A 25,251-nucleotide genomic window follows, 5' to 3' on the forward strand; every position below is an offset into this window, starting at 1 on the left:
TATAAGAATTTGATATTAATTTTTAAAGGTGGGGAATCTACTTCTGCTATTTGACCAATAAAGAGAAAAATAAACCAAGACAGTCAGGGTCAGCATTTGATTGGTAAAGATTTTCTTTAAGAAACACAGAGTTTGGGGCACCTGGGTGGCTCAGTCAGTTGAGCATCTGCCTTTGGCTTGGGTTGTGTATTTGGGGTCCTGGGATCAGGGCCCCACATCAGGCTCCCGGCTCAGTGGGGAACCTGCTTCTCCCTCTGCCCTCTTCTTCTGCCCCTCTCCCTGCTTGTGCTCTCGCTCTCTCTCAAATAAATAAAATATTTTTGAAAAACCCAGAGTTTCAAATTAAGAAAAAAAGCTAAGTTATAAATTTATAATTTTTAGAAAACATTTGATATATTTTAAAAGGAGCTTTATTAAAGCATAATATGACACATAATAACTGCCTATACTGAAAGAGTACAATTTGATGTTCTGACCTATGAATACACTTGTGAAACTATTATCACAATCAAGATAATAAACATATCTATCACCCACCAAGTTTTCTCATACACTTTGTAATCCCTGCATTCTATCCCTTCTTGAACCTCTCATCCCCAAGGAACCACTAATCTGCTTTATTACTATAGTTCAGTTTATATATTTTAGAGTTTTAGATTAGAATCATACAGTATTTTTTTTTTTTTGGTCTGACTTCCTTCACTCAGCATAATTGTTTTGAAATCAATCCACATTGCTGCATGTATCAATAGTTTACCCCTTTCATTGTTGTGTATTGTTTCTTTATATGGACATTCTACAATTTGTTTATCCAGTCACCTGTTGATGGACATCTGGTTTGTTTCCAGGTTTTGCCTACTGCAAATAAAGCTAAGATGAACATTTACATACAAGGCTTTTTATGGACATAGGTTTTAATTTCTTTCGGTTAAGTATGATGATAAGTGTATAATCAACCTCTCAGGAAACTGCTAAAACAGTTTCCAAAATGTGAAACTGGATCATTTTATATCTCCACTAACAGTATATATATTCTTTTTTTTTTTAATTTTATTTATTTATTTGACAGAGATAGAGACAGCCAGCGAGAGAGGGAACACAAGCAGGGGGAGGGGGAGAGGAAGAAGCAGGCTCATTGCAGAAGTGCCTGATGTGGGGCTTGATCCCACAACGCCGGGATCACGCCCTGAGCCGAAGGCAGACGCTTTAACCGCTGTGCCACCCAGGCGCCCCAGTATATATATTCTAATAGAGCTGAAGAAATATGTGGTTTTAATCTTACATCTTTCTGATGACTAATGATATTGAGATTTTTGTATTTCCCTGACGTCTAATAATTTCAAGTTATTTGAAATCAGAAATCTGTATATCTTATTTGAAAAACTAGCTATTCAAATCTTTTGCCCATTTTGGGGGCTTGTTTCCTCCTTACTATTGCGTTTTGAGAATTCTTTACATATTCTGGATATAAGCCTTTTTTATCACTTACATCATTTACAAACATCTTCTCCCAGTTTGTGGCTTCTTCTGTCATTCTCTTAATAATGTGTTAAAAAGAAGGGTGCCAGGGTGGCTCAGTCAGTCAAGCAGCCAACTCAATTTTGGCTCAGGTCATGATCTCAGGGTCTTAAGACTGAACATCTTGGGCTCTGTGCTGAGTGTAGGGCCTGCTTAAGATTCTCTCTCTCCCTTTCCTTCTGCTCCTACCCCTGCTCTCTCTCTCTCAAAAAAAAATTTTTTTTTTGCCTCTATGTTCATGACTTATATTGGTCTATAGTTTTATTTTAATTTTTTTTTTTAAAGGGAGGTTTCAGATTTTATTTATTTATTTGGCAGAGAGAGAGGCAGAGAGCACAAGCAGGGGGAGAGGCAGGCAGAGGGAGAGGGAGAAGCAGGCTTCCCGCTGCGCAGGGAGCCTGACATGGGGCCTGATCCCAGGACCCTGGAATCATGACCTGAGCTGACCGCAGACAGACACTTAACTGACTAAGCCACCCAGGCGCCCCTATTTTCTTTAATGTCTTTGTCTGATTTTGATATTAATGTTGACCTCACAGAATTAGTTGGGAAGTGTTTGCTTCTCTTCAATTTTCTTCAAGTGTTTGATACAGAACTGCTATTACTTCTTCCATAAATTTTTAGAATTCTCTAGTGAAGCAATGTGGGGCTTGGGGTTTTCTTTGTGAAACATTTAAAAATATACATTCATTTATCTTCAGAGACATAGGGCAATTCAGGTTGTCTACTCATTCTTGAATGAACTTTGGTAGTTTTTGTCTTTTAAGGTGTTCAATTTTTTCAACATCTTTGGCCATAATTTTCCTTTATTAATCTTTTAATATCTGTAGAATCTGAAGTGATGTCAGTTTTGTCCCCTGACATTATTTCTCTAAATATCCTGTTGCTATGCTCATAGAAAGGCTACTGATTTTAAAACTTTATTGTCATGCATAATAAAGTAATTGTATGGCTCTAAATAGGTATTGCTCATAATGACTTATTTTAAAATAGTCATATTTCACTTAATTTTGATAATAAAATAATAGACAATTCTCTAGTATGACTGTTTTTTAAAAAGGTACCCACAAATTCTACTTTTTAAAACACTTTTCAAGAAGTGAGAAACAGAGAAGTTTATTTGATATTTGTCCCAGATATCTGTAGCAATTTGTTTTTACTCATGCATGTAAGCAAGTGTTTATAATGAAATACTGCCAAAGGGGTCTATATGCCATGCTCTCTACAACCTTATTCAAATTTGTTTCCCAAAAAGAGTAAGAAATATAACAGTCTTCTTAATTTTCCAAGGATACTTGCCATTAACTCTTTGAATGTTTTTATTTAGCCAGTGAATGTTACTCATTTTTTAGCACTTCATCAAAATGCTTTATTCTACTTTTAACTATTTAATTTACTAATTTCATTAATTATTATCTAATTTAATAAACAGGGAACCAGATAAGACTACATATAAAGGGATTTATATCCTTGCCCCAGTAAGGGAGATTATCTCGTTTTCTCTGATTAGTCATGAAGAGGCAACTTCAGCAACAACCAATCATCTACCCTAATACCTTAAAATCCCTTAGATTCAAAACATCTGTTTTCTGCAAACAGCAACAGTTCCATAACTAAGGGAAAAAAATCACTCTTTTGGGGAACTAATATTGTAAACTAAATCTTCCAAGGCAGCAATAATTTCAGTTCTAAAGATGATCTGGAAAGCACCAAGAATGGCATTGCTTTCTTATTATCTAGGACCACTGACTGAGTCCTTGCATGAGTTCATCCATGATGTAAAAGCTAAAATCTTAAATGAATATATATTTTCTGACATTAGCTATGCCTTCCAACCAATTAATAAAGTGGGCTGAGAAGCATACAGTCAGAGTGTCATAATATGGAAGGACCCTTAATGAAATTCTTCCAGAACTTTTATTTTATTGGCCACTTTAATTTCCTAATTAAAAAATAGGCAAAAAAGGTGGGGGGAAGGTGCCTGGGTGGCTCAGTAGGTTAAGCATCTGCCTGTGGCTCAGGTCATGATCTTGGGATTGAGTCCCACATCCAGCCCTGCATCAGGCTCCCTGCTCAGTGGGGAGTCTGCTTCTCCTCCTTCCTCTGCCCTCCAACTCATGGTTGGTCTCTCTCTCACTCACTCACTCTCTCAAATAAATAAAATCTTTTTAAAAATAGGCAAAAAAGTAAAATCCAGCTGTCTACTATTTACAAGTGAAACCTAAATTACAATACAGATGATTTGAAAGTAAAGAAGGAGAAAAGATAGAGTAGGTAAATGGCAAGGAAGAGGAAGCAGAGGTGGTAATATTAAGAGCAGACTGGATAGAATTTAAGTCAATGAGTAGTAAAAAGGAAAAAAGGAGTTATTTTATAGTGATAAAATACCCAGCTCTTTTAAATTAGTCATTAGCCATTATATGTATCATACAAAATAGCATGAAAACACATGTTGGCAGTATTAAGAAGACAGGCAAAGACATCATTATAATGGGAGATTTTAACTATCCTATGAATTCGACAGATTAATTATACAAACTAATATGTTTACAGAAAAAAAATAAAAGCACTAATGCAAGGCCATAACACATCACACATTTTAACAATCATAAGAAAATAAAACTAAGAAACTTGTAATAAAAGGAGGAGCAATTATCAGCATCACCATCACCTAAATGTGTGGAATTATAGTTTTCAAAAAGTTTTCTATTTTTCCTTCTCTGAAAAAAACTCATTTAAATATGGTGTCTTTCAATAAGGTCATGCTTAGATATCATTATTCCAAAAACAACCACAATAAATTTTGTTTTAAAAAAGGCTAAAAGCCTTAAATTACTGGGAGGCTCAAAAAAGATGAAGAAACAACATTTTCTTCATTTGTGTTCAATAATCACCCAGTGTAAATGCTTATTTCCAGCCTTGTATTCATAGGAGCTCATACTTGCATTTATATACTGAAAAAGACACAGGAGCCACATACAAGCTCAAGAAGATAGGGGAAGAAACGCCATTCATAAGAACCAAAATTAAGGTTTATATATAGACACAAGAAGACAAAACCAAGAGAAGAAAATACATTTTAGAAAAACAAACTTCTTAGAGACCACTGTATTTTACTTGCTTTTCCACCCGTAACACTCCTACTTTATTCATAAGGGTGTCTACTAGAAAACCAAGACCAACACCATTCATTGACAAACTAAGCACACTAATAATTGTTTTATTTCAATTTGTTGTAACAGTCAGGAGAAGAACTTGTGCCAGAAAGACACATGCTACCAAACCAAGGAATGAAAACTACAGAGATTTCAGATAAAATAAATCAAATAAGCACAAATTTCCTCCAAATAAATACAAATTTGTCACTGGCAATTATAATAGTTGGTAATCTCCAGACTGCCAAAGTAGCCAAATTCAATTTTTCTATACTACTGATGTTTCCCTGTGAACTGGACTGAAGGCCTTATGCTATCCAGGTCCCCCTGGACAGTGTTTAAGCCCTAAATGCCTCACACTTCATTTTATAACATATCCTGTAAGTCTCTCCATTGTAATGTGCCAATATGCTATGCAGTAATTGTATCTTAATGACAAGTGCTTTACATTCAGACATTCAATCTCTATTAACACAAAGTTTGAAAGAAGAAAACCCCCCCGGTATTTGCAGTGTGCCAGATATTTTTTTTTTTTAAGATTTTTTTTTTAATTTATTTGACAGAGATAGAGACAGCCAGCTAGAGAGGGAACACAAGCAGGGGGAGTGGGAGAGGAAGAAGCAGGCTCACAGCAGAAGAGCGTGATGTGGGGCTCGATCCCAGAACGCCAGGATCACGCCCTGAGCTGAAGGCAGACGCTTAACCGCTGTGCCACCCAGGCGCCCCTCAATGTGCCAGATATTTTGTATGAGTCATTGCCAGGGCAGTGATCCTGCCATTAGTATAATAAAAAGAGGTATTATCTCTCCCTCCTTTGAATGTCTGTAGGACTTATTGCCCCAATCATTTATTTGGCACAATTTTGAAGTAGCCAACTCTTCACATGCATCTTGTCTGATCTGAGTGAATCCTTAAGGGCAACAGTGTCATCCTCTACTTATTGAGATCTTCCACACAAAACCTCACAGCCAACAGTTGTTTCTTAAATATTAAACTGATTATTGTTAGTTAACTATGGAATGCCACCAACATAGCCTTCCTTCAACAACATCCTTGGAGCATGTTACTGCTCTATATTCTGGAAGGCGCATAATTCCAAATTTTCTGAAAAACTGAAATGAAACAAAGACAAGGTCTACTTAAAATAGCTAGATTTAAGGTAAGCGGCATTAGGTAAAATGAATAAATTTTCTTCAGAATAATCCTAACTCTAATCAAAGATCTTCAAACACCAAACTTACAGCAGAATCGGGAGGGCCCTAACACTGTTTCAAATTCCTGTCCCTGGATTAGAAAATAAAAGCAATGACCACAAAGCTATTTTACCATCTGTCTCCATTCTTCCTCTCTGCTCTAGACCTTCCTATATTCAATGAGTAGTCACCCCTACACCTTACAAAAGGCTCCTATGGCTCATGGTCTTCAGCAATTCCATTGTATAATGATTCTCTAACATGTATCAGAATATCCTTCAGGGCTTGTTAAACACAAACTGCTGGGCTCTACCCCTACAGTTTCAAATTCAGCAGGTCTACTGTGGGCCTACATTGTGTGCATTTCTTTTTTTTTTTTTTCTTTTTAAGATTTTTTATTTATTTATTTTGACAGAGAGAGACAGCCAGCAAGAGAGGGAACACAAGCAGGGGGAGTAGGAGAGGAAGAAGCAGGCTCGCAGCGGAGCCCGATGTGGGACTCAATTCCGTAACACCGGGATCACGCCCTGAGCCGAAGGCAGACGCTTAACGTCAGCGCCACCCAGGCGCCCCTATTTGCATTTCTAACCAGTTTCAGGGGATGGTGATGCTACTTATCCAGAGACCATACTTCGAGAAACTATTATATGTTCAAATCTTCTCCCATTTCTGTAATGTTTATTGTGTCTGATTAAATTACTCAAATCAATATTAAAATTTAATTCTTTTAAATGAAGCTTGGTTTTTTTATCTACTGTTCTACATAGGTGTTGGCCATGTGGACTGAATGCAAACACCATGTTCACATGGAGTTTTCAGTATAGTATTAAATGTTTTTGAACAAAGAGTGACTCTAACTTTTCCAGCTCCAAAATGCCACACAGTCATTTGGACCAGGTGATCACCCTATACGGAAGCACCAAATTAGTCATTCAGTCTACATTATCCCAATTTAGAGTTACAGCGATGCACATATTATTGTCTTTTCTGGGAATGTTTTCCGCTTCTTCTCCTCTGGTTAAGTTTTCTTCTTTCAGGTCTTAGCTCAGAGTTGACTTATTTAGGGAACCTTCCTTTTCTTCCCCATGACCAGGTCAAATCCTATTTTAAGGGGTTTTCAAAGTCACTGAATCCCCTCCTTTGTAGCCCTTGTCATGGTTGCATTTTTTACATTGCTTATATAAGTACTTCAACTAATAGCAATTTTCTTTTTTCTTTTTTTTTTAAAGATTTTACTTATTTATTTGACAGAGATAGAGACAGCCAGTGAGAGAGGGAACACAAGCAGGGGGAGTGGGAGAGGAAGAAGCAGGCTCATAGCAGAGGAGCCTGATGTGGGGCTCCATCCCACAACGCCAGGATCACGCCCTGAGCCGAAGGCAGACGCTTAACCGCTGTGCCACCCAGGCGCCCCCTAATAGCAATTTTCTGCACTGGATTACAAGCTCCAGACAGGCAGGCAATGTTTTTGGTTTTGATCACCATTATATTTTCAGCTCCTAGCACAATATCAGAGACAAAGATGTTCAAATGAAGGTAGACAAGATCTGAGCTTTTTTAGTCCAAAGAAAGATAAGGAAAAGTAATCCTTCCTATACTCTGCCTCCTTTTCTGTTTTTCAGCTACCTGATACTAAAAAAAAAAAAAAAAAAAAAAAAAAAAAAAAAAAAAAAGACAAAAGACTTACCTTTTCTGAATAATTCTTGGAGACTTTCGGCACTTTGATTTAATACAGCCCATATTTCTTCTTCCTGCAGAGGTCCGCCCCGAACCTCCAGGGCCTCAGCTAGTGACACGTGCATATTACCTAAGAAACAAAGGGAACAGATGGGCTATGCATCAGCAAATTGTACTGCACTTGTAGAAGTGGAAGCTCTGCATCAGTGATGGGAGACTGAGGGTCCTGGCTACCTCATTAGTCAATATGGACTTCAATCTAGATAGTACCCTACAGCTTAAGGTCATAGAGGATAAAGGAATTGGAGGGGAAAAACCTCAAAACAGCTACTTGCCCTAGCCCCACAGGGTCAGCTTCAGAGTCTGAACTGGAAAACAGCTGGTGACTATTCAGAAGTCAGACTTCAAGGTACCAGGAGGCAGCAAAATGCAGATGATTAAATCCAAACAGCCAGACTGAACAGAAGGCCTTTCAGATTATAGTTCTAGGCTTCATCTTATCCATTCCAGGTAAAAAGAGGAGAGAAGCTCCTACAGCCACGGTGCATGAAGCTGAAATAAATTGGAACACATTTCTTCCATTCATTAATTGATTTATCTTCGATATATGCAGTATAACTATAAATTTTGCACTGAATGGACTTAACTAATTCTAGATCCAGCTTTGCTGACAACTTACTATTTGCCCTTGGAAAAGTCATTTCACTTCTAAACCTCAGTTTTCCATCTGTGACATAGGAATAATAATAATAATAATAATAATAATAATAAACGCTATTTTGGGGAGGCTATAATGGGGAAAAAGTTATTCTTGTAAACATGCTTTGTAACCTAACTCTATAGAGGATGAATTAATAAAAATTCAGAAGGGTGCCTTTGTGGTGACATTTTTGTAGGGCCAGTTTTTTCAGTGGCATTCAATCAAGTGAGTGATATAATGAAAAATTTTAAGGTTTTTTATGGGGCACAATAATCCTACCTCCATTGTGAAACGGGAGAATGCTCAATATCATCATATATAAAGTTTCCTACATTGACATTTCTTGAAAAGAAAATTGCTCTTGGTCACTAAGACTTCCACCCAACCCAACCAATTTAAGTGTTATGTACATAATGCATATGTCTAGGTAGGCAGAGGCAGATGGGTTTGGAAAAGAAGCGAGAGGGAGTGGAAAATGTTAAATGTTTATCTTCTGTAATCATATCCTTCATTAAATTTTAAAATTAACCTATAAAAAAAAATCTGTTTCAGACAAAAGCTGACTTTGTTTACTCAACTAACAAGGATAGCTAATCCTTTTTTTTTTTTAATTTACATTTATGGGGGCACCTGGGTGGGTCAGTCGTTAAGCATCTGCCTTCTGCTCAGGGCGTGATCCCGGCGTTGTGGGATTGAGCCCCACATCAGGCTCCTCCGCTGGGAGCCTGCTTCTTCCTCTCCCACTCCCCCTGCCTGTGTTCCCTCTCTCGCTGGCTGTCTCTCTCTCTGTGTCAAATAAATAAATAAAATCTTTAAAAAAAATAAAAATAAATAAAATTTACATTTATGATACTTTAACTCAAACTTAAAAAAGCAACTCCACCTACAAATGAGGACAGCCTTGTCCTGTTACTTTCCTTTTTCAAATGTTTACTATAGCATTTTATGCTTAGAATCTGCCTTGAGGGGTGTGCACTTAAATGTACAATGTAGTAGTCAAAAGGGAAGATACAAGATATTGCTTAGAAAAAGCCAAAGGCATTTTTACTTAGCTTGTACAGAAGTGATTATTTATTCAGGCAACCCTCCCCCCAAAAAAAGTTTCTTATGCACTTTATTAAATTATAGTACATTTAAAAAAATAATAAGCTTCATTGCTTTCTAAGAGAGATCGGAGTTATTATCTTCTACAGAAAACACTGTATGAAATTGGAAGTTTCAACAGATGCATCAAGGTACTATTAGCAATCAGATAGCAACAGGATTTGAGAAAGTCTACCCTGTAGCAAATTTCAAAAGTAATATGTCTGAGAACTGGTTACATTGCTCTAAAGCCTACACACAAGATAAAAAGAATAGAGGGAAAATTGCATATGAAGAGTTTCTTTGAAGATAGCTGTACTGATTTTCATGCCTCCCCCCCAAAGCAGGAGGGGTATAGGAAGATGCCTTTGTTTGACCTCTAGCTGGTAAAAGAGGCCTCCATGGGACCTCTGTGAGTGCTTCCCTGATGTTAGGGAGGATGCCATACTGGTGCCTGATACTTTAGGAATTTTAAGGTTTCTGAATCTAAAGTCTTCTAAAAATACTAGATACTTCTAAATGCAAAGGCTATCACTGAGACAGCACCCAGAGAGGAGAGGGCACGTGAAATTCAGAGTGTGGAAGCATGCTGTATTTGGGATGGGGAGGCGTAAATAAGCAGGCCCATACAGAAGGCCAGCTTGGAGCTAACAAAATCCTACCCAGATGATGAAACTGTTACAAAATTTAGGTTGTGGTAATGGTTGCATAACTCCATGTCTATACTAAAAACTGCTGAAGCTACCTTTTAAAAGGGTAGATTTTATGATATGTCAATTATATCTTAGGAAAGCTATCTAAAAAAACCAAAACAAAACAAAACAATCCTACTCAGAGCACGTCTTGAGGTTCCCAGAGTACCTCGAGAAGGGATAAGGTGGCACAGGGGTAGGAGGGATGAACAGAAAGGATGAGGGAGTAGGAAAAGGAGGGAAGGAAGAGGAAAAAGAATTTGGTACTGGCTTGTAGGAGGAATCATTTTTTGAAGTGTCACAGAAGTATAGCTCCACTGAAGGTCTCTGAAGAACACACAAAAGTACACATAAGAGAAAGGGTTGGCCTTAAGAACATATCAAGTTCAGGGGTGCCTGGGTGGCTCAGCCGTTAAGCGTCTGCCTTCAGCTCATGTCATGATCCCAGCGTTCTGGGATGGAGGCCCGCGTCAGGCTCCCTGCTCAGCGGGAAGCCTGCTTCTCCCTCTCCCACTCCCCCTGCTTGTGTTCCCTCTCTCGCTGCCTCTCTCTGGGTCAAATAAATAAATAAATAATCTTAAAAAAAAAAAGAGAGAGAGAGAACATATCAAGTTCAGGTAAAAAAACTTTTGTCTCTCTACCTTTCTTCCTGCTCCCAGTTTAAATCCTGATGGGGTCAGAAAAAGCAACTTGCCTGTGGTGGGTGAAGGGATAAGCAACAAAAAGAGAAGTCAGAGGGGAGGCGGGTGGGGGAATGGGATAGGCTGGTGATGGGTAGTGAGGAGGGCACATATTGCATGGTGCACTGGGTGTTATACGCAACTAATGAATCATCGAACTTTACATCAAGAACCAGGGATATACTAACATAATATAATAAAAAATATTATTATAATAAAAAACAGAAAAAAAAAGAGAAGTCAAACACACTGCCTCCCACCTATAGTTAATTGAAGCTAGGGGAGGGAATAGTTTTACCTCTGAACAAAGACTGAAGTGTTGATGAATATACTGAAGAGGCACTTTTAATTATGGAATTGACATTGTATTTTCAACTTGAGTGACTATAGTTATTAAATGACTGAAAGGACAGCATTACCAACCTGAGTTTTTATTTTTTTATTTTTATTTACTTATTTTAAGAGAGAGAGAGAAAATAAGCACATATGCATGTGAGTGGGGAGACAGCAGAGGAAGGGGGGGGAAGAATCTTAAGCAGGCTTCATGCCCAATGTGGAGCCCGACGTGAGACTTGATCTCACAACCCTGCGATCATGACCTGAGCCAAAACCAAGTGTCAGGCACTTAACTGACTCTGCCATCCAGGTACCCCGGATATGAGTTTTTATATGGAGGCAAGAGAAGAAATTCCCTCATGGATGGATGGATGGATGGAAGGAAGGAAGGAAGGGAGGGAGGAAGGAAGGGAGGAAGGAAAGTGATGAACAAAATAAGTTGCTTATGATTATACTAATGCATTCTAAAGAAAATGATCTGTATCACACACTTTGTAGTTTTAAATCTCAAGATGCAGATTTTTACTTATTTTTAAAGAAACAGGTTTTTAAAATATACTTATTTCTTATAAGAAAATGAAAAAGTAAATGTAACTTCTCAACACAACATTTTCAGGGCTTGACTTTTCTATCTATAAAGATTACTAATTATACTTCTGTTGCTTGACTCAATCAGGCTGAATTATATTTTATTATTCCTCTTGATTTTTATTAAAAATATTTTGTCTATCCAATGTAGTAGGATCTCTATGCACCTCTGACTGGAACTTGTTAGAACTCTAAAACATAGAACATTGTTTTTTAAAGCAGTATTATTTAGCTAACAGAACTGATTTGATATTTATAATTTATAGTTTGTTAGAAAAGAGGCTTAAGATTTTAAAAATTTTATCACCCTTCTAATCATCCAATCTCAAAACTTAATGTAATGTTAGAGCAGCTTTCTAAAAATCAAACAACACTATACCTTCTAAATTATCTACCACTACCATGTTTAACAACTGCTTACCATCATCATCATTTTTTCTGTTACTTTTATTCACCTTTACTATAGCTTTCCAGATCATTAGTTCTGAAAGGAAAAAGGACAAGGGAATGAAAGAAATGCAGAAATAGAAGGATGAAAAAAAAAGAAGTGGAGAAAAAAAAGCTTGAAGTCAACCAATAGATGAGCAAAACACTTTGTCATGAAAATTCTTTTTTTTTTTTTTTTTAAGATTTCATGTATTTTTTGTCACAGAGAGAGCACAAGCAGGGGGAGTGGCAGGCAGATGAGGAAGCAGGCTCCCTGGTGAGCAAGGAGCCTGATGCAGGACTTGATCCTAGGACCCTGGGATTATGACCTGAGCTGAAGGCAGAGGCTGAACCGACTGAGCCATCAGGAGTCCCTTCTTCTTCTTCTTTTTTAATTTGACAGAGAAAGAGAGCATGCACACACAAACAGGGGAAGCGGTAGAGGGAGAGGGAATAGCAGGCTCCCCACTGAGCAGGGGCCCGACAGAGGACTCGATCCCAGAACCCTGAGATTATGACAGGAGCCTAAGGTGGATGCTTCACCTACTGAGCCATCCAGGCACCCCTGTCATGAAAATTCATAAAAGTGTATTACTTCGGTTGTTTTCTTTAGGCACAATACTGGATAACCTGGGGTACAGATGTATGACTGGAATTATTTTGCTATCAAAGAGGTTCTGCTTTACAGTAAACGTAACTGTATTCTTCACTTTTATTTCCTTGAATGTGGTTGGCTACATAAATAAGTTTAAGGGAAGACTTTCAAATGAGAAAAATTAATTATATTACATAACCAGAATCATTATTGCGTTTTTGGTTAACACAAGTATTAACTGTGATGACCTTAAAACTGTGCCCAGTCAGACAAAGCCACAAAAGGATTCTAACAGATGTCATTTTAATCCTGAGGGATTTGTGTCACTCACAAATAGGAAGCACGGAGAAGTGATTCCAAACAGAAGGAAATAGTAAACAGACTAACTGAATCCAATCAAGTCAGGTAACAACCTGCCTCAGGGGTAGACTAATGAATTAGGTGTGTTTAGACTAACTGAATCCAATCAAGTCAAGTAACAACCTGCCTCCGGGGTAGACTAATGAATTAGGTGTGTTTAAGTTGATTCTAAGGAAATAGGGCTATAAGATTACCCTATTTTAAAACAAAACAACTATAGAATAGAGCTCTGTGGGTGCCACTATTTTTGGGCAAAGATTCACTCACCATCCTGGCTAAGGACATCTTTGGCCATTAAGAACCCATGAGTTGAGAAAGCAACCTCCAAAATTATAAGTATCTTTTAACACAAAAAGATTCACAATGAAGTTTATAAAAGTTTAAGAGAAGCAAGCTCATATAGTAGTATTTTTGAAAGTTAAAGAATCTGTCGGGTGCCTGGGTGGCTTGGTTGGTTAAGCGTCTGACTCCTGATTTTGGCTGAGCTTATGTTCTCAGGGTCTCAGGATTGAGCCCTGAGCTGGGCTCCCCGCTGGGTGGGGCATCTGCTTGAGATTCTCTCTTTCTCTCTCTGCCCCACCCCCTGCTCATGCACACTCTTTCTCTTTAAAATAAATGAATAAATCTTAAAAAAAAAAAAAAAGAATCTGTATATATTTGGTATTTTAGCTGTTTCTAATGTTTAAGAGAAATAGGTCAGATAGAAAACAGATACACTTTGTGATGCCAATTTAAATAATGTAATTGAGAAAATGAGTTCAGACTTGTATTTTAAAATGTACAAAATGCCACTGGAACATCTAAGAGAACTTAAAACGTAGCATACTTACAAGTTTTCATTCATCAGATCTATTTAAGTACTCAGGAAGGTTTTGTCAGACAACTGAAATACCTTTTATTTTTAAAGATTTATTTATTTTACAGAGAGAAAGAGAGCACAAGCGGGAGGGGCAGAGGGAGCGGGAGAATCTCAAGCAGACTCTGCAACGAGCAAATCTGACACCAGGGCTCAATCTCACAACCCCAAGATCACTACTGGAGCCAAAACCAAGAGTCAGACGCTAGACCAACTGTGCCACCCAGGTGCCCTTGAAATACTTTTAAAAATTTACTTTTAATTGTATGAGTGCAGTTTAAAATATTTAAGAAAATTTAATTAATAAAGTTTGAAAATATGACTACACACCCAAAGAACTCCTTAAAAGTAACTATTAAAATCTTCTACAAGTATAATATAATAACTAAATTGACCTTAGAAGCTTAAGAACTAGGTTTTAGAATTTTTAATTTAATAAAAATTTTAAAATAATTTTCAACAATCTTTCCTGCACATAATAATACCTCAGAGGTCATTTTTAAAAAGATCTACTTATTTTAGAAAGAGAGAGACAGTACACGAGTGGGACGGGCAGAGGGAAAGGGACAGAGAATCTCAAGCAGACTCTTCACTGAGCATGGACCTAAAGCAGGGCTGACATGGAGCTCAATCTCATGACCCTGAGATCAAGATCTGAGCGGAAATCAAGAGTTAGACGCTCAGTGATCTGCACCACCCAGGCACGCTAGAGGCCATGTTTTTTTAAAGTTTGGAGAAAATCAATTAGACAAAGTTTGCTTAGATACAATATCAAATGGAAAAGAGGACCATCTTACATGGTTGATGGGAATGCAAACTGGTGCAGCCACCCTGGAAAACAGTATGGAGTTTCTTCAAAAAGTTAAGAATAGAGCTACCCTAAGATCCGCATTTGCACTACTAGGTATTTACCCAAAGCATACAAAAATAGTGTTTTGAAGGGGCACTGCACCCCGATGTTTATAGCAGCAATGTCCACAATAGCCAAACTATGAAAAGAGCCCAGATGTCCAACGACAGATGAATGGATAAAGAAGATGTGGTGCCTACACACACACACACACACACACACACACACACACACACACACACACAAAATGGAATATTAGTCAGCCATCAGAAAGAATGAAGTCTTGCCATTTGCAACAACGTGGATGGAACTAGAGGAGATTATATTAAGTGAAATAACTCAGAGTAAGACAAATACTATATTTTTTCACTCATAAGTAGAATTTAAGAAACAAAACAGATGAAAACAGGGGAAGGGAAGTGAAAATAAAATAAGATGAAAACAGAGAGGGAGACAAACTATAAGAGACTCTTAACTCTAGGAAACGAACTGAGGGTTGCTGGAGGGCAGGTGGGGGGATGGGGTAACTGGGTGATGGGTATTAAGGAGGGAGGGCACTTGATGTAACGTACTGGGTACTGTATGCAACGGATGAATCACTAAATTTTACCCTTAAAACAAACAAACAAACAAAAAAGATACAATATCAAATATGTGATCCATAGAAGAAAAAATGATAAATTAGAATCTATCAAAATTAAAACCTCTGCTCTTTGAAAAGAACTATTAAAAGAATGAAAAAAAAGCCACAAATTACAGGAAAATATTTGCAGATCACATAACTGATAAAAGATATTTATCCAGAATAAATAAAGAATAATCAAAAATCAATAATGGGAAAATAATCCAATTTAAAAAAAGGGCAAGAGATTTGAATATGTCTATTTCATCAAAGTATCTGGATGTCAAATAAATATATGAAAAGATGCTCAACATCATTAGTCATTAGGAAATGAAACTTAAAACAATGAGACACTGTTACATAGCTATCAACAGCTAAAATGAAAATTGTCCAAACTGAGTATTGACAAAGATATGGAGGAATTGGAACTTTCATACATTGCTAGCAGGACTGTAAAATGGTACCCTATGGAAAAATATTTGTTAAAAGTTTCTTAAAAAATCAAATATAAGCCTGCCATATGGTCTAGTCATTCCACTCCAAGGTATTTATTCAATAGAAATTAAAGCACACATCTCTACGAAGACTTATGTGCAGTCTTCATTGCAACTTCATTTGTAATGGCCAAAAACTGGAAACAAGCAAATGTCTACCAAGAGGTGAATGGATAAATAGATTTTAGTATATTTCCACAATGGATTACTAATCAACAATAAAAAGGAATGAACTTTTACTGATACATGCAACAACATGAATCTCAATTACACTGAGTAAAGGAAACTAGTTCAAAAAAGTACATGATTTATGATTACATACGTACAAAATTATAGAAAATGCAAACGAATTTATAGTTAGAGAACGCAGTTCATTTAGTTGCCTGAGGATGGCACTGCCCTGGGGAGAAGCATGTGGGAGTGATTATAAAGGGACATGAGAAAATGTTTGGGGATGATGGATATGTTCATTACCTTTATTGTGATGATGGTTTCATAGATGCATACATATTTCATAACTTACCAAACTGTGTACTTTAAATATGTATAGTTTATTATATATGTGTCAAGTATGCATCAGTAACACTGTTTGAAAGAGGAAATACAAACTAAACTTGACAAAAACAAGACAGCACTGCTTTTCTTTGTTCCATGAAGTTGTCTGAATTTCTTTTTTCGTCAGAAGAAATCAAGCCCCAACTTCAGGTAACATGTTTTTAAAAAACAAAACAAAACAAAAAACCAAAGACTTGTTTTCTAAAAGTTAACTTCTCCCATTTAAAAAAAAAAAATCTATAAGACTACAAAAACAAAATCTATGGCTAAAGTCTAAGATCTTCCCTCCTCAAACAGCCAAAGCATATCTAAGATGCCATGTAACTTAGATGTAAAATTAGAATTTGTGCATTGATAACACAATCTTTTTAAAAACCCGTTATTCAAGATAGCAATCCCTTGTTTTTCTCTCAACTTCTAATTTTATAAGCATTTAAACCCAAAATGATAATCACAATTAGAGGACACATTAAATAACGTGAATTTATTTCTACCTTTAAACTTTTGATCCAGAATGGTAGACACTGAGACAGATATATTCAAAGTAGGAATAATAAAAGCACTATTCTAACCCTAGAAGACTAAAAGCTAAGCTCCTTAAATAAATAAATGCATTACAGTTTCTTTCCATTAGGGTGTAGGTATAGATAGATCAAGAGGTCAGGGAAAAAACATTACTGCCTAATACAGTTAGGAAAGATTAAGGAAGAACTGGGATTTTTTAGGAGAAAAAGAGATAAAACTCAGTGAAGTTTTAATTGGATATTGCCTCAAGATAGAAAACAGCATGTGTCTAAACATTTTTATTGAAGTTGGAGCAATGCTTAATATTTGTCAACTTTTCCATTTTACTTTTCCAGTGAGAGAAAAGAAACTAAAACAAACACAAGTCTAAATTGCCTTTCTGGGCCTCTGGCTCATGTCAACCACTTATCTAAATAGAAATCATATACGCCTGCTCCTTGCTTTCAAAGACAGCTTCAAAAAAACCAGAAGAAAAAACTCTGGAATTCTTCACTTTCTACATATCACTTAAACTTAGGAGAAAAGTAAAATGGAGGGGAAAATCCCTAATTTCACATGTTACATTTCTCCTCATCAACTGGGAAGTATCAACAGAAAGTAAAGTAATGGCAAAATTTCAGTTTTGAGTATTGTCTTTCTACATCACCCCTCCTCCCTACCCACTGACTTTCGCTAACATCATTGCGTTGGAGTACTTACTGGTCTTCCTCAAGAAATGCAGACTTAAAATGTATCAGAGGGAGCAACCACTAAAGGAAACAAGTATGTACAAAGCATAAAAGACTAAGATTTTTCATATCATAATAAACAAATTAGCTTGGTAGGCAGAACCTTGAGATTGCCCTGAACATTTCTTTCATGTTGTGAATGGCCTATACAGGGTGCACACAGCAAAGACCAAGGGCTGGCGTCTAGAAGCGGACAGCGTACTCCAGCCAACAACCAGCAAGGAAATGGTCCTGCAATCACAAGGAACTGAATTCTAACAACCAGTGAGCATGGCATAGGATTCTGAGCCTCAGGTGATACTGCAGTCCCAACTGACACCTTGATTTCAGTCTGCTTAGATACTGAAAAGGGGAACCAGCTAATCTACACCCAGACTCCTAAGCAACAGGAAATGTAGAATCATAAATTTGTGTCGCTTTAAGATGCTCAATTTTAAGATGATAATTTGTTACACTAGAAAACTAATATGGATTTTGGTACCTGAACGTGGGATGCTGCATTAATGACAAAAACATGATAGCAGCTTTGGAACTGGATATTGAGTAGAAGCTATGAGAATTTTGAGAAGCATGAAGGGAAAGTCTAACTTGCCTTGAATAGATTTTTAATAGACATCTGGACCTTAATCTGTATGCTGCTGGTAAGGACTCAGAAGGAAATGAGGAACGTGTTACAGGCATACCTTGGAGATATTGCAGGTTCAGTTTCAGACCACCACAATAAAGTGAGTATTGAAATAAAGCAAGTCAAATGAAATTTTTCATTTCCAAGGGCAGATAAATTATGTTTACACTATAATCTACAAAGCGTGCAATAGCATTATGTCTAAAAAAATAAATGTATATATCTTAACTTAAAAACTTGAGTGCTAAAAAATGCTAACTGCCATCTAAGCTTTCAGTGAGTTGTCATCTTTTTGCTGGTAGAGGGTCTTGCCTTGATGTTGATGGCTGCTGACTGATCAAGGTAGTGGTTGCTAAAGGCTGGGGTGGCTGTGGCAATTTCTTAAAATAAGACAACAGTGAAAATGCCACACTGATGGACTCTTTCATAAATGATTTCTTTGTACATGCAATGCTGTTTGACAGCACTGCAACCATAGTAGAACTTCTTTAAAAACTGGAGTCAAGTTGGGGCATCTGGGTGGCTCAGTCGGCTAAGCGTCCGACTCTTGATTTCTGCTCGGGTCATGTTCCTGGGTTGTGAGATGGAGCCCTGCATTTGGGCTCCATGTTCAGCAGGGAGTCTGCTTGAGATTCTCTCTCTACCTCTTAGTACCCCTCCACCCTCCCATGCAAGCTCTCTCTCTCTCAAATAAGTAAATAAATCTTTAATAATAAAATAAAATAAAATAAAAACTGGAGTCAATCCTCTCAAAACCTGCTGCTGCTTTATCAACTAAGTTCTTAGATGCAATATTCTAAATCCTTTGCTGTCATTTTGACAATCTTCACAGCATCTTCACCAGGAGCTGATTTTATCTCAAGAAACTACTTTCTTAGCTCGTCCATAAGAAGCAACTCTTCATCTGTTAGTTTTATCATGAGATTGTAGCAGTTTAGTCACATCTTTAGGCACCACTTTTGATTCTAGTTCTCTCGCTATTTCTACCAGGTTGGCAGTCACTTCCTCTACTTGCACTCCTCAAAGTCATCCATCATTTGAGGTTCAGAATCCTATGCCAAAGTCAACTTCTTCCAAAAAGTCCTATTAATGTTGATATATAGTTACCTCTTCTCATGAATCATGAATGTTTTTAATGACATCCAGAAAGGTGAATACTTCCCAGAAGGCTTTCAATGTATTTTTCATAGGTCCATCAGAGGAATCAGTATCTATGGCAGGTATAAGCCTTACAAAATGTATTTCTTAAATAGAAAGTCACAAATAGTCCTTGATTTACGGACTGCAGAAAGGATGTTGTGTCAGCAGGCATGAAAACAACATTAATCTTGTACACGCTCATCTGAGCTCTTGGGTGACCAGGTGCATTGTCGATGAGCAGTGGTATTTTGAAAGATGTCTTTTTTCCTGAGCAAGTGGGTCTCAACAATGGGCTTAAATATTCAGTAAACCATGTTACAAACAGATTTGTTGTCATCTAGGCTTTATTGTTCCACTGAGGTACAGGCAGATTAGATTTCACATAATTTTTACTGGCCCTAGGAATTTCAGAATGGTGAGTACTGGCTTCAACTGAACATCACCAGCACATTGCCGCTAACAAAAGAGTCATAGCCTGGCCTTTGAAGCTTTGAAGCCAGGCATTAACTTTTCCTCTTTAAGCTATCAAAGTCCTAGATGGCATCTTCTTCCAATAGAAAGCTATTTCATCTACATTGAAAATCTGTTTACTGATGCCTTCATTAATCATCTTAGTTAGATCTTCTGGATAACTTGCTGCAGCTTTTACATCAGCACCTGCTGCTTCACATTGACTTTTATGTTATAGAGACGGCTTCTTTCCTTAAACCTCATGAAATAACCTCTGCTAGCTTCCAACTTTTCTTCTGCGGATTCCTCACCACTTTCAGCTCTCAGAGAACTGAAGAGAATTGGGGCCATGCTCTGGATTAGGCTTTGACTTAAGGGAATGTTGTGTGGCTGGTTTGATCTTCTATCCAGGCCACTAAAACTTTCTCCATATCAGCAATAAGGCTGTTTCACTCTCTTATCATTCCTGTGTTCACTAGAGTAGCACTTTGAATTTCCCTTTAAGAACTTCTCCTTTGCATTTACAACTTGGTTAACTGTTTGGCACAAGAGACCTAGCTTTTGGCCTATCTTGGCTTTTGACATGACTTTCTCACTAAGCTTCATCATTTCTAGCTTTTGATTTCAAGTGAGAGACATAGAAGTCTTCCTTTCACTTAACACTTGAGGGCCATTGTAGGGTTATTAATTAGCCTAATTTCAGTATTGTTGTGTCTCAGGGAATAGGAGAGGAGAGAGATGGGGGAACAGTCAGTTGGTAGAGCAGTTAGAGTACATGCAACGTTTATCAATTACATTCACCACCTTATATTGGCACCATTTGTGCCATCCCAAAACAATTACAAGAGTAACATCAAAGATTACTGATTACAGAGCACCATAACAAAATTAAGAATTTGAAATCTATAAGAGCAAATACTGTTGGAAAAATGGCACTGATAGACTGGCTCGAGGCAGGGTTGCCACAAACCTTCAATTTGTGGAAAAAAAAAAAAGCAGTATCTGCACAGTGCAATAAAATGAAGTGCAGTAAAATAAGGTATGCCTATACTGGAAGTTGGAATAAGGGCGATCCTTATTATGTAGTAGCAGAAAGCTTGGCAACATTGTGTCTTACAGTTACATGGAAAGCAGAACTTATCAGTGATATAACTGGATATATAACTAGGGACATTTCCAAGTGATGTGTTGAAGGTGCTGTCTGGTTCACTTTTGTTCTTTATAGTAAACTGCAAGAGGGGAGAGATAAATTGAGGAAATAACATTAAAGAGAAGGAATCAGGCCTAGATGATTTCTAAAATGCCCAGCTTCTCCAGAGAGCAAAAGATGCTAAAAATAAAAAATGGCTAACAAGCACAACAGAGAAAAAGATGACCTTTTTTTTTTAAAAAAAAGATTTTATTTATATATTTGAGACTGAGAGTGAGAGAGCACGCACATGAGTGTGAGCAGGGGGAGCGGCGGGGCGGAGGAAGAGGGACAAGCAGACTCCACACTGAGCATGAAGGCCAACATGGGGCTCGATCTCACAACCCTGAGATCATAACCTGAGCCAAAATCAAGAGTCGGAGGCTTACCTGACTGAGTCACCCAGATACCCCAAAATATGACTGAAAAATTTCAGAAAGATCAAAAGGCCAAAGATTTCATAACACCAAGGACCCTTTCAATATTTTAAAGGCCTCTAGTAAACTTTGGAGTTGTCCCTTAACCACCTCAGCAGGAGGCAAAGACAGAAAAAGGATTATTTCATTTCTTGAAAAACCTGCAAGTATAGCTTTTGTCTAATGCAGTGAATCCCTCTGAAATCCACTCAAAATCCAGAGTTTGAGAAAATTCTTTCAGCATAAACATTACCAGTTTGAACTAAAAGGAAACAGAAGGAATATAAAATGGAAAGAGGCTGTTGGACTCCTCCCAAATGCCATGGGCAGAAAGAAATCTGATAAAACTAAGCAACTGCATACATATGCTACCTTCCTAGAAAAGGAAGAATGTTTCAGAAGGCAGAAACAAGACTGGGAGGGCAGAGTTGAGAGCCATTATGGTCTGTTCCTTAGACTTTGAAACCTAACCCAAACCCAGCTGGAGTCTGCCAACATGGATTTCAGAACTGTTATGGACCAGTGACTCCTTTTTTGAACTTTCCATTCTGTCCTTACCTGTTTTGAACAATAATGTCTACAATAATTACCCCATGCCTGTACCACCATTTCATGTTGGGACACTCTTTAATTTTACAGGTTCACAGATGACACACAGAAGCCTCACCTACATCTAATTTAGATGATTTAAATCCGATTTTGGACTTTGAGCTGATACTTTAATAGGATGAGAACCCTTGGAACGATGGGACCAGGTGGATTTTGCTTCTGTGTATGTAAGGGATGGGGGACATGAACACTTGGGGCCTAGAGGGTGGACTGTAGTAGGCAGAATTCTGAGGTGGACTCCTGCCCCTCTGGTATACCAGACCTGTATAATCCCCTCTCCTTGAGTGAGGGCAGCACCTATCAGTATCAAAGGATAGTCACTCAGTTGATTATTGTTTTGTTTTTTTTTAAGTTTTATTTATTTATTTGACAGAGAGCACAAACAGGGGAGCAGCAGACAGAGGGAGAGGGAGAAGCAGGCTCCCTGCTGAGCAGAAATCCTGACATGGAGCTCAATCCCAGGACCTTGGGATCATGACCTGAGCCAAAGGCAGACTCTTAAATGACTTAGCCACCGAGGTGCCCACTTCATGTTTTAATTGACAAAGCAATTTGCACTGAGGTGCCTTTTATAATATTTTGTTTGGGATGTAATGTTAGATGGTCCAGAAAAGTTGACCAAAGCTCACCCTACTCCAAAGTGAAGTACTAACATAAGCAAGACAAACAGTGACAGTCTGTTAAAGAGATTCCTACTACTTTTCTGATTTTCTACCATTTAGCATTCTCATAACCAAGCAATATGTCCATTTATGATCTAACTGATAAGAACCTAGCTATTAAAGGTGTTAGGAGGCAGAGAGGAAGAAACAATACCTATTCAGCAAATTCTAGAATATTGAAGGTGAAAGTGATGTCTATCTTCTTCTGCAGCAGCCCCTGGCTGAGAGCTTATGCTAAGGATATAATAGGAAAACATGTTTGTGACCTTGCGGGCTTTAGCGTAAACGTCAGAGCACAGTGGCTGGGAACAACCCGCTCGCTCAGGGTGGAACGCTGCCCTCAGATAACGAGCGGCCAGGAACGCCTGGTCTGCTACAGGGCAGAATGCTGCCCCAGCTGAAACTTGATTGCTCTTGACAATAGCCCGCGGGGGGCCATAGAAACATGTTTCAGAATAGATCTCACTTGCGAACGTTATATCGTCTAATCCCGTGACCTTCCCCGTGATGTACTACTATTCACTAGGATGTAATACGGATCAGTCCCTTAATAGTCTTTAATTGTTTATTGCCAATAAACACACGAGGTTGCAGCTGTTTGGGGTGATCGCACTCTTGGCGGTGGCACGCCTGGCGGTCGTCCCCTGCACCCACGCTCTCTTTCGCAAGCTAACCTGTCTGTGCCCCATCCTTCTCCCGAATCACGGCATGGCGCTGTGGGTGGTGTCGCGGCATTCTTCTCTTGTCCTTTCTTACAAATCTACTAAATCTAAAAGTTTTGGGTGAGCAAATAAATCTAAGCATACTCTAGTAGTTCCAAAAATAATTTCAACTTAATATACAGAGTTAAAATACTACTTAAACTGCTCTGTTCTAAAAATGATTTTGGTATTACCAATTTCCACTTTGAAATGTTTTATTTAACACTTTAATCTTAAAAATAGCCAATTTTTATATGTAAGTAATAAATTCAATAATCTAAAACCCAAATCTAAAAACATTAAGTAGCGACACATATTCATATTAAATGCAGTTGTCATTATATCATTTTCATATTATTTCACATAAAATAATTGTGATTAACTAAATTAGATTATTGCTTATAGTTTAAGTAGTAACATGACTTGCAAGAACTCATGAATTTAATTTCAAACCATGAGGTTTGGGCTACTCTCTTATTCCAAAGTGTAGTTTTTATATCTACAGTTTTAATTACACAGTTCTCTGGTGTAACTGTCATAAATAAGAATGACTAATATGCAAAATAATGGAGACATTTTTACATGAGATAAAGGAATTCTGGCTTATAAACAAATGACAAAATCACTTTGGATAAATTATTCAAATTTACTGTTAATGTATTACAGATTAGAACTGGAATAATATGCTCCACTACAATTTACTTGTCAAAATTCTGACTTTAGGGGCGCCTGGGTAGCAGAGTCGTTAAGTGTCTGCCTTTGGCTCAGGGCGTGATCCCGGCGTTCTGGGATCAAGCCCCACATCAGGCTTCTCTGCTAGGAGCCTGCTTCTTCCTCTCCCATTCCACCTGCTTGTGTTCCCTCTCTCTCTGGCTGTCTCTGTCAAATAAATAAATAAAATCTTTAAAAAAAATTCTGACTTTAATGTCTGATTACATCACCAAACTTTAATCAATGCCACTCAGTGTCAGAATTTTTACTCATATAATCTCCATCCATCCTCATAAAGCTAGTGTTCTCTATAGTCAGTTTTATTTGGAGAACGCACCTGCTACCCGACTTCACCTAATCATGTTAGAAAAGTTTATTCCTAAATCTAGCTCCAGCCTTGAGACAGCCCTGTTCTAAATACTAGGTTTTCAATTTTAACTATGATCCTATTTTTCCCTGGATAGATACTGTCCTCTGAAATAAAATTCAATAAATCTAAAGCCTAAAACAGTCTTTTTCTCCAAATTAGCGAAAGGTTCCAAACAGATTAATGGGACCGCTATACCTCCAGTGACCAGGCTTAAGGTCCCACTTCTTTGTCTTCTTTTTTCCTCCCTTTCCCCTGCATCCTGTCACTAAAAACTGTTGCTTATCCACTCTTAATCTCTCCCAAATTTATCTTTCGTTCAAGTCTCACTCTTCCTACCATCCATTCTTTCCCCTCATTTTGTATGTATACATACTTTGGAGTTTTTTTTTTTTTTTTAAAGTGATTATTCTGTAAATATGGTTCTGTGACTTGTTTTCTTCACTCCAGAATATTTTGTGAGAGTCATTCATGTTCTTTTGTGTTGCTTATTCACTTTCACTACTGATTAGGATTCCATTGTTGGAATTTGGATTGTTTCTAGTTTTTTGCTAACAAAAATAATGTTGCTATGAACATTTTGTATGCTTGATAATTGAGTAGAAATTCTGGGCCATAAAGTATGCACATCTTTGACACTTGGATAAAGCCAAGTTTCTTTTCTTTCTTTCTTTTTTTTTTTTGGATTTTATTTATGCATTTGTCTGAGAGAGAGAGAGAGAGTGAGCATAAGCAGAGGAAGTGGCAG

At 37.6% G+C, this 25,251-nt stretch overlaps 1 protein-coding gene across 13 annotated transcripts in view; it reads right to left on the bottom strand.

The window, feature by feature from the left end:
• PTPN13 (protein tyrosine phosphatase non-receptor type 13) overlaps positions 1-25,251 on the bottom strand; it is a 193,061-nt gene that overhangs the window by 132,577 nt on the left and 35,233 nt on the right. For 11 of the 13 annotated variants that reach the window (XM_019806210.2, XM_019806223.2, XM_019806208.2 and 8 more), the window contains exon 2: positions 7,554-7,673. In XM_019806210.2, the coding sequence (XP_019661769.2) occupies positions 7,554-7,668 (115 nt within the window). In that variant the 5' untranslated portion in view covers positions 7,669-7,673. Of the gene's footprint in view, positions 1-7,553; positions 7,674-7,878; positions 8,096-25,251 lie in introns of those variants that run through there. The other 2 variants (XM_034671574.1, XM_034671576.1) reach the window with 2 other exon arrangements.

This window comes from Ailuropoda melanoleuca, chromosome 11, assembly GCF_002007445.2.
Source record: "Ailuropoda melanoleuca isolate Jingjing chromosome 11, ASM200744v2, whole genome shotgun sequence".
Lineage (NCBI taxonomy): Eukaryota > Metazoa > Chordata > Mammalia > Carnivora > Ursidae > Ailuropoda > Ailuropoda melanoleuca.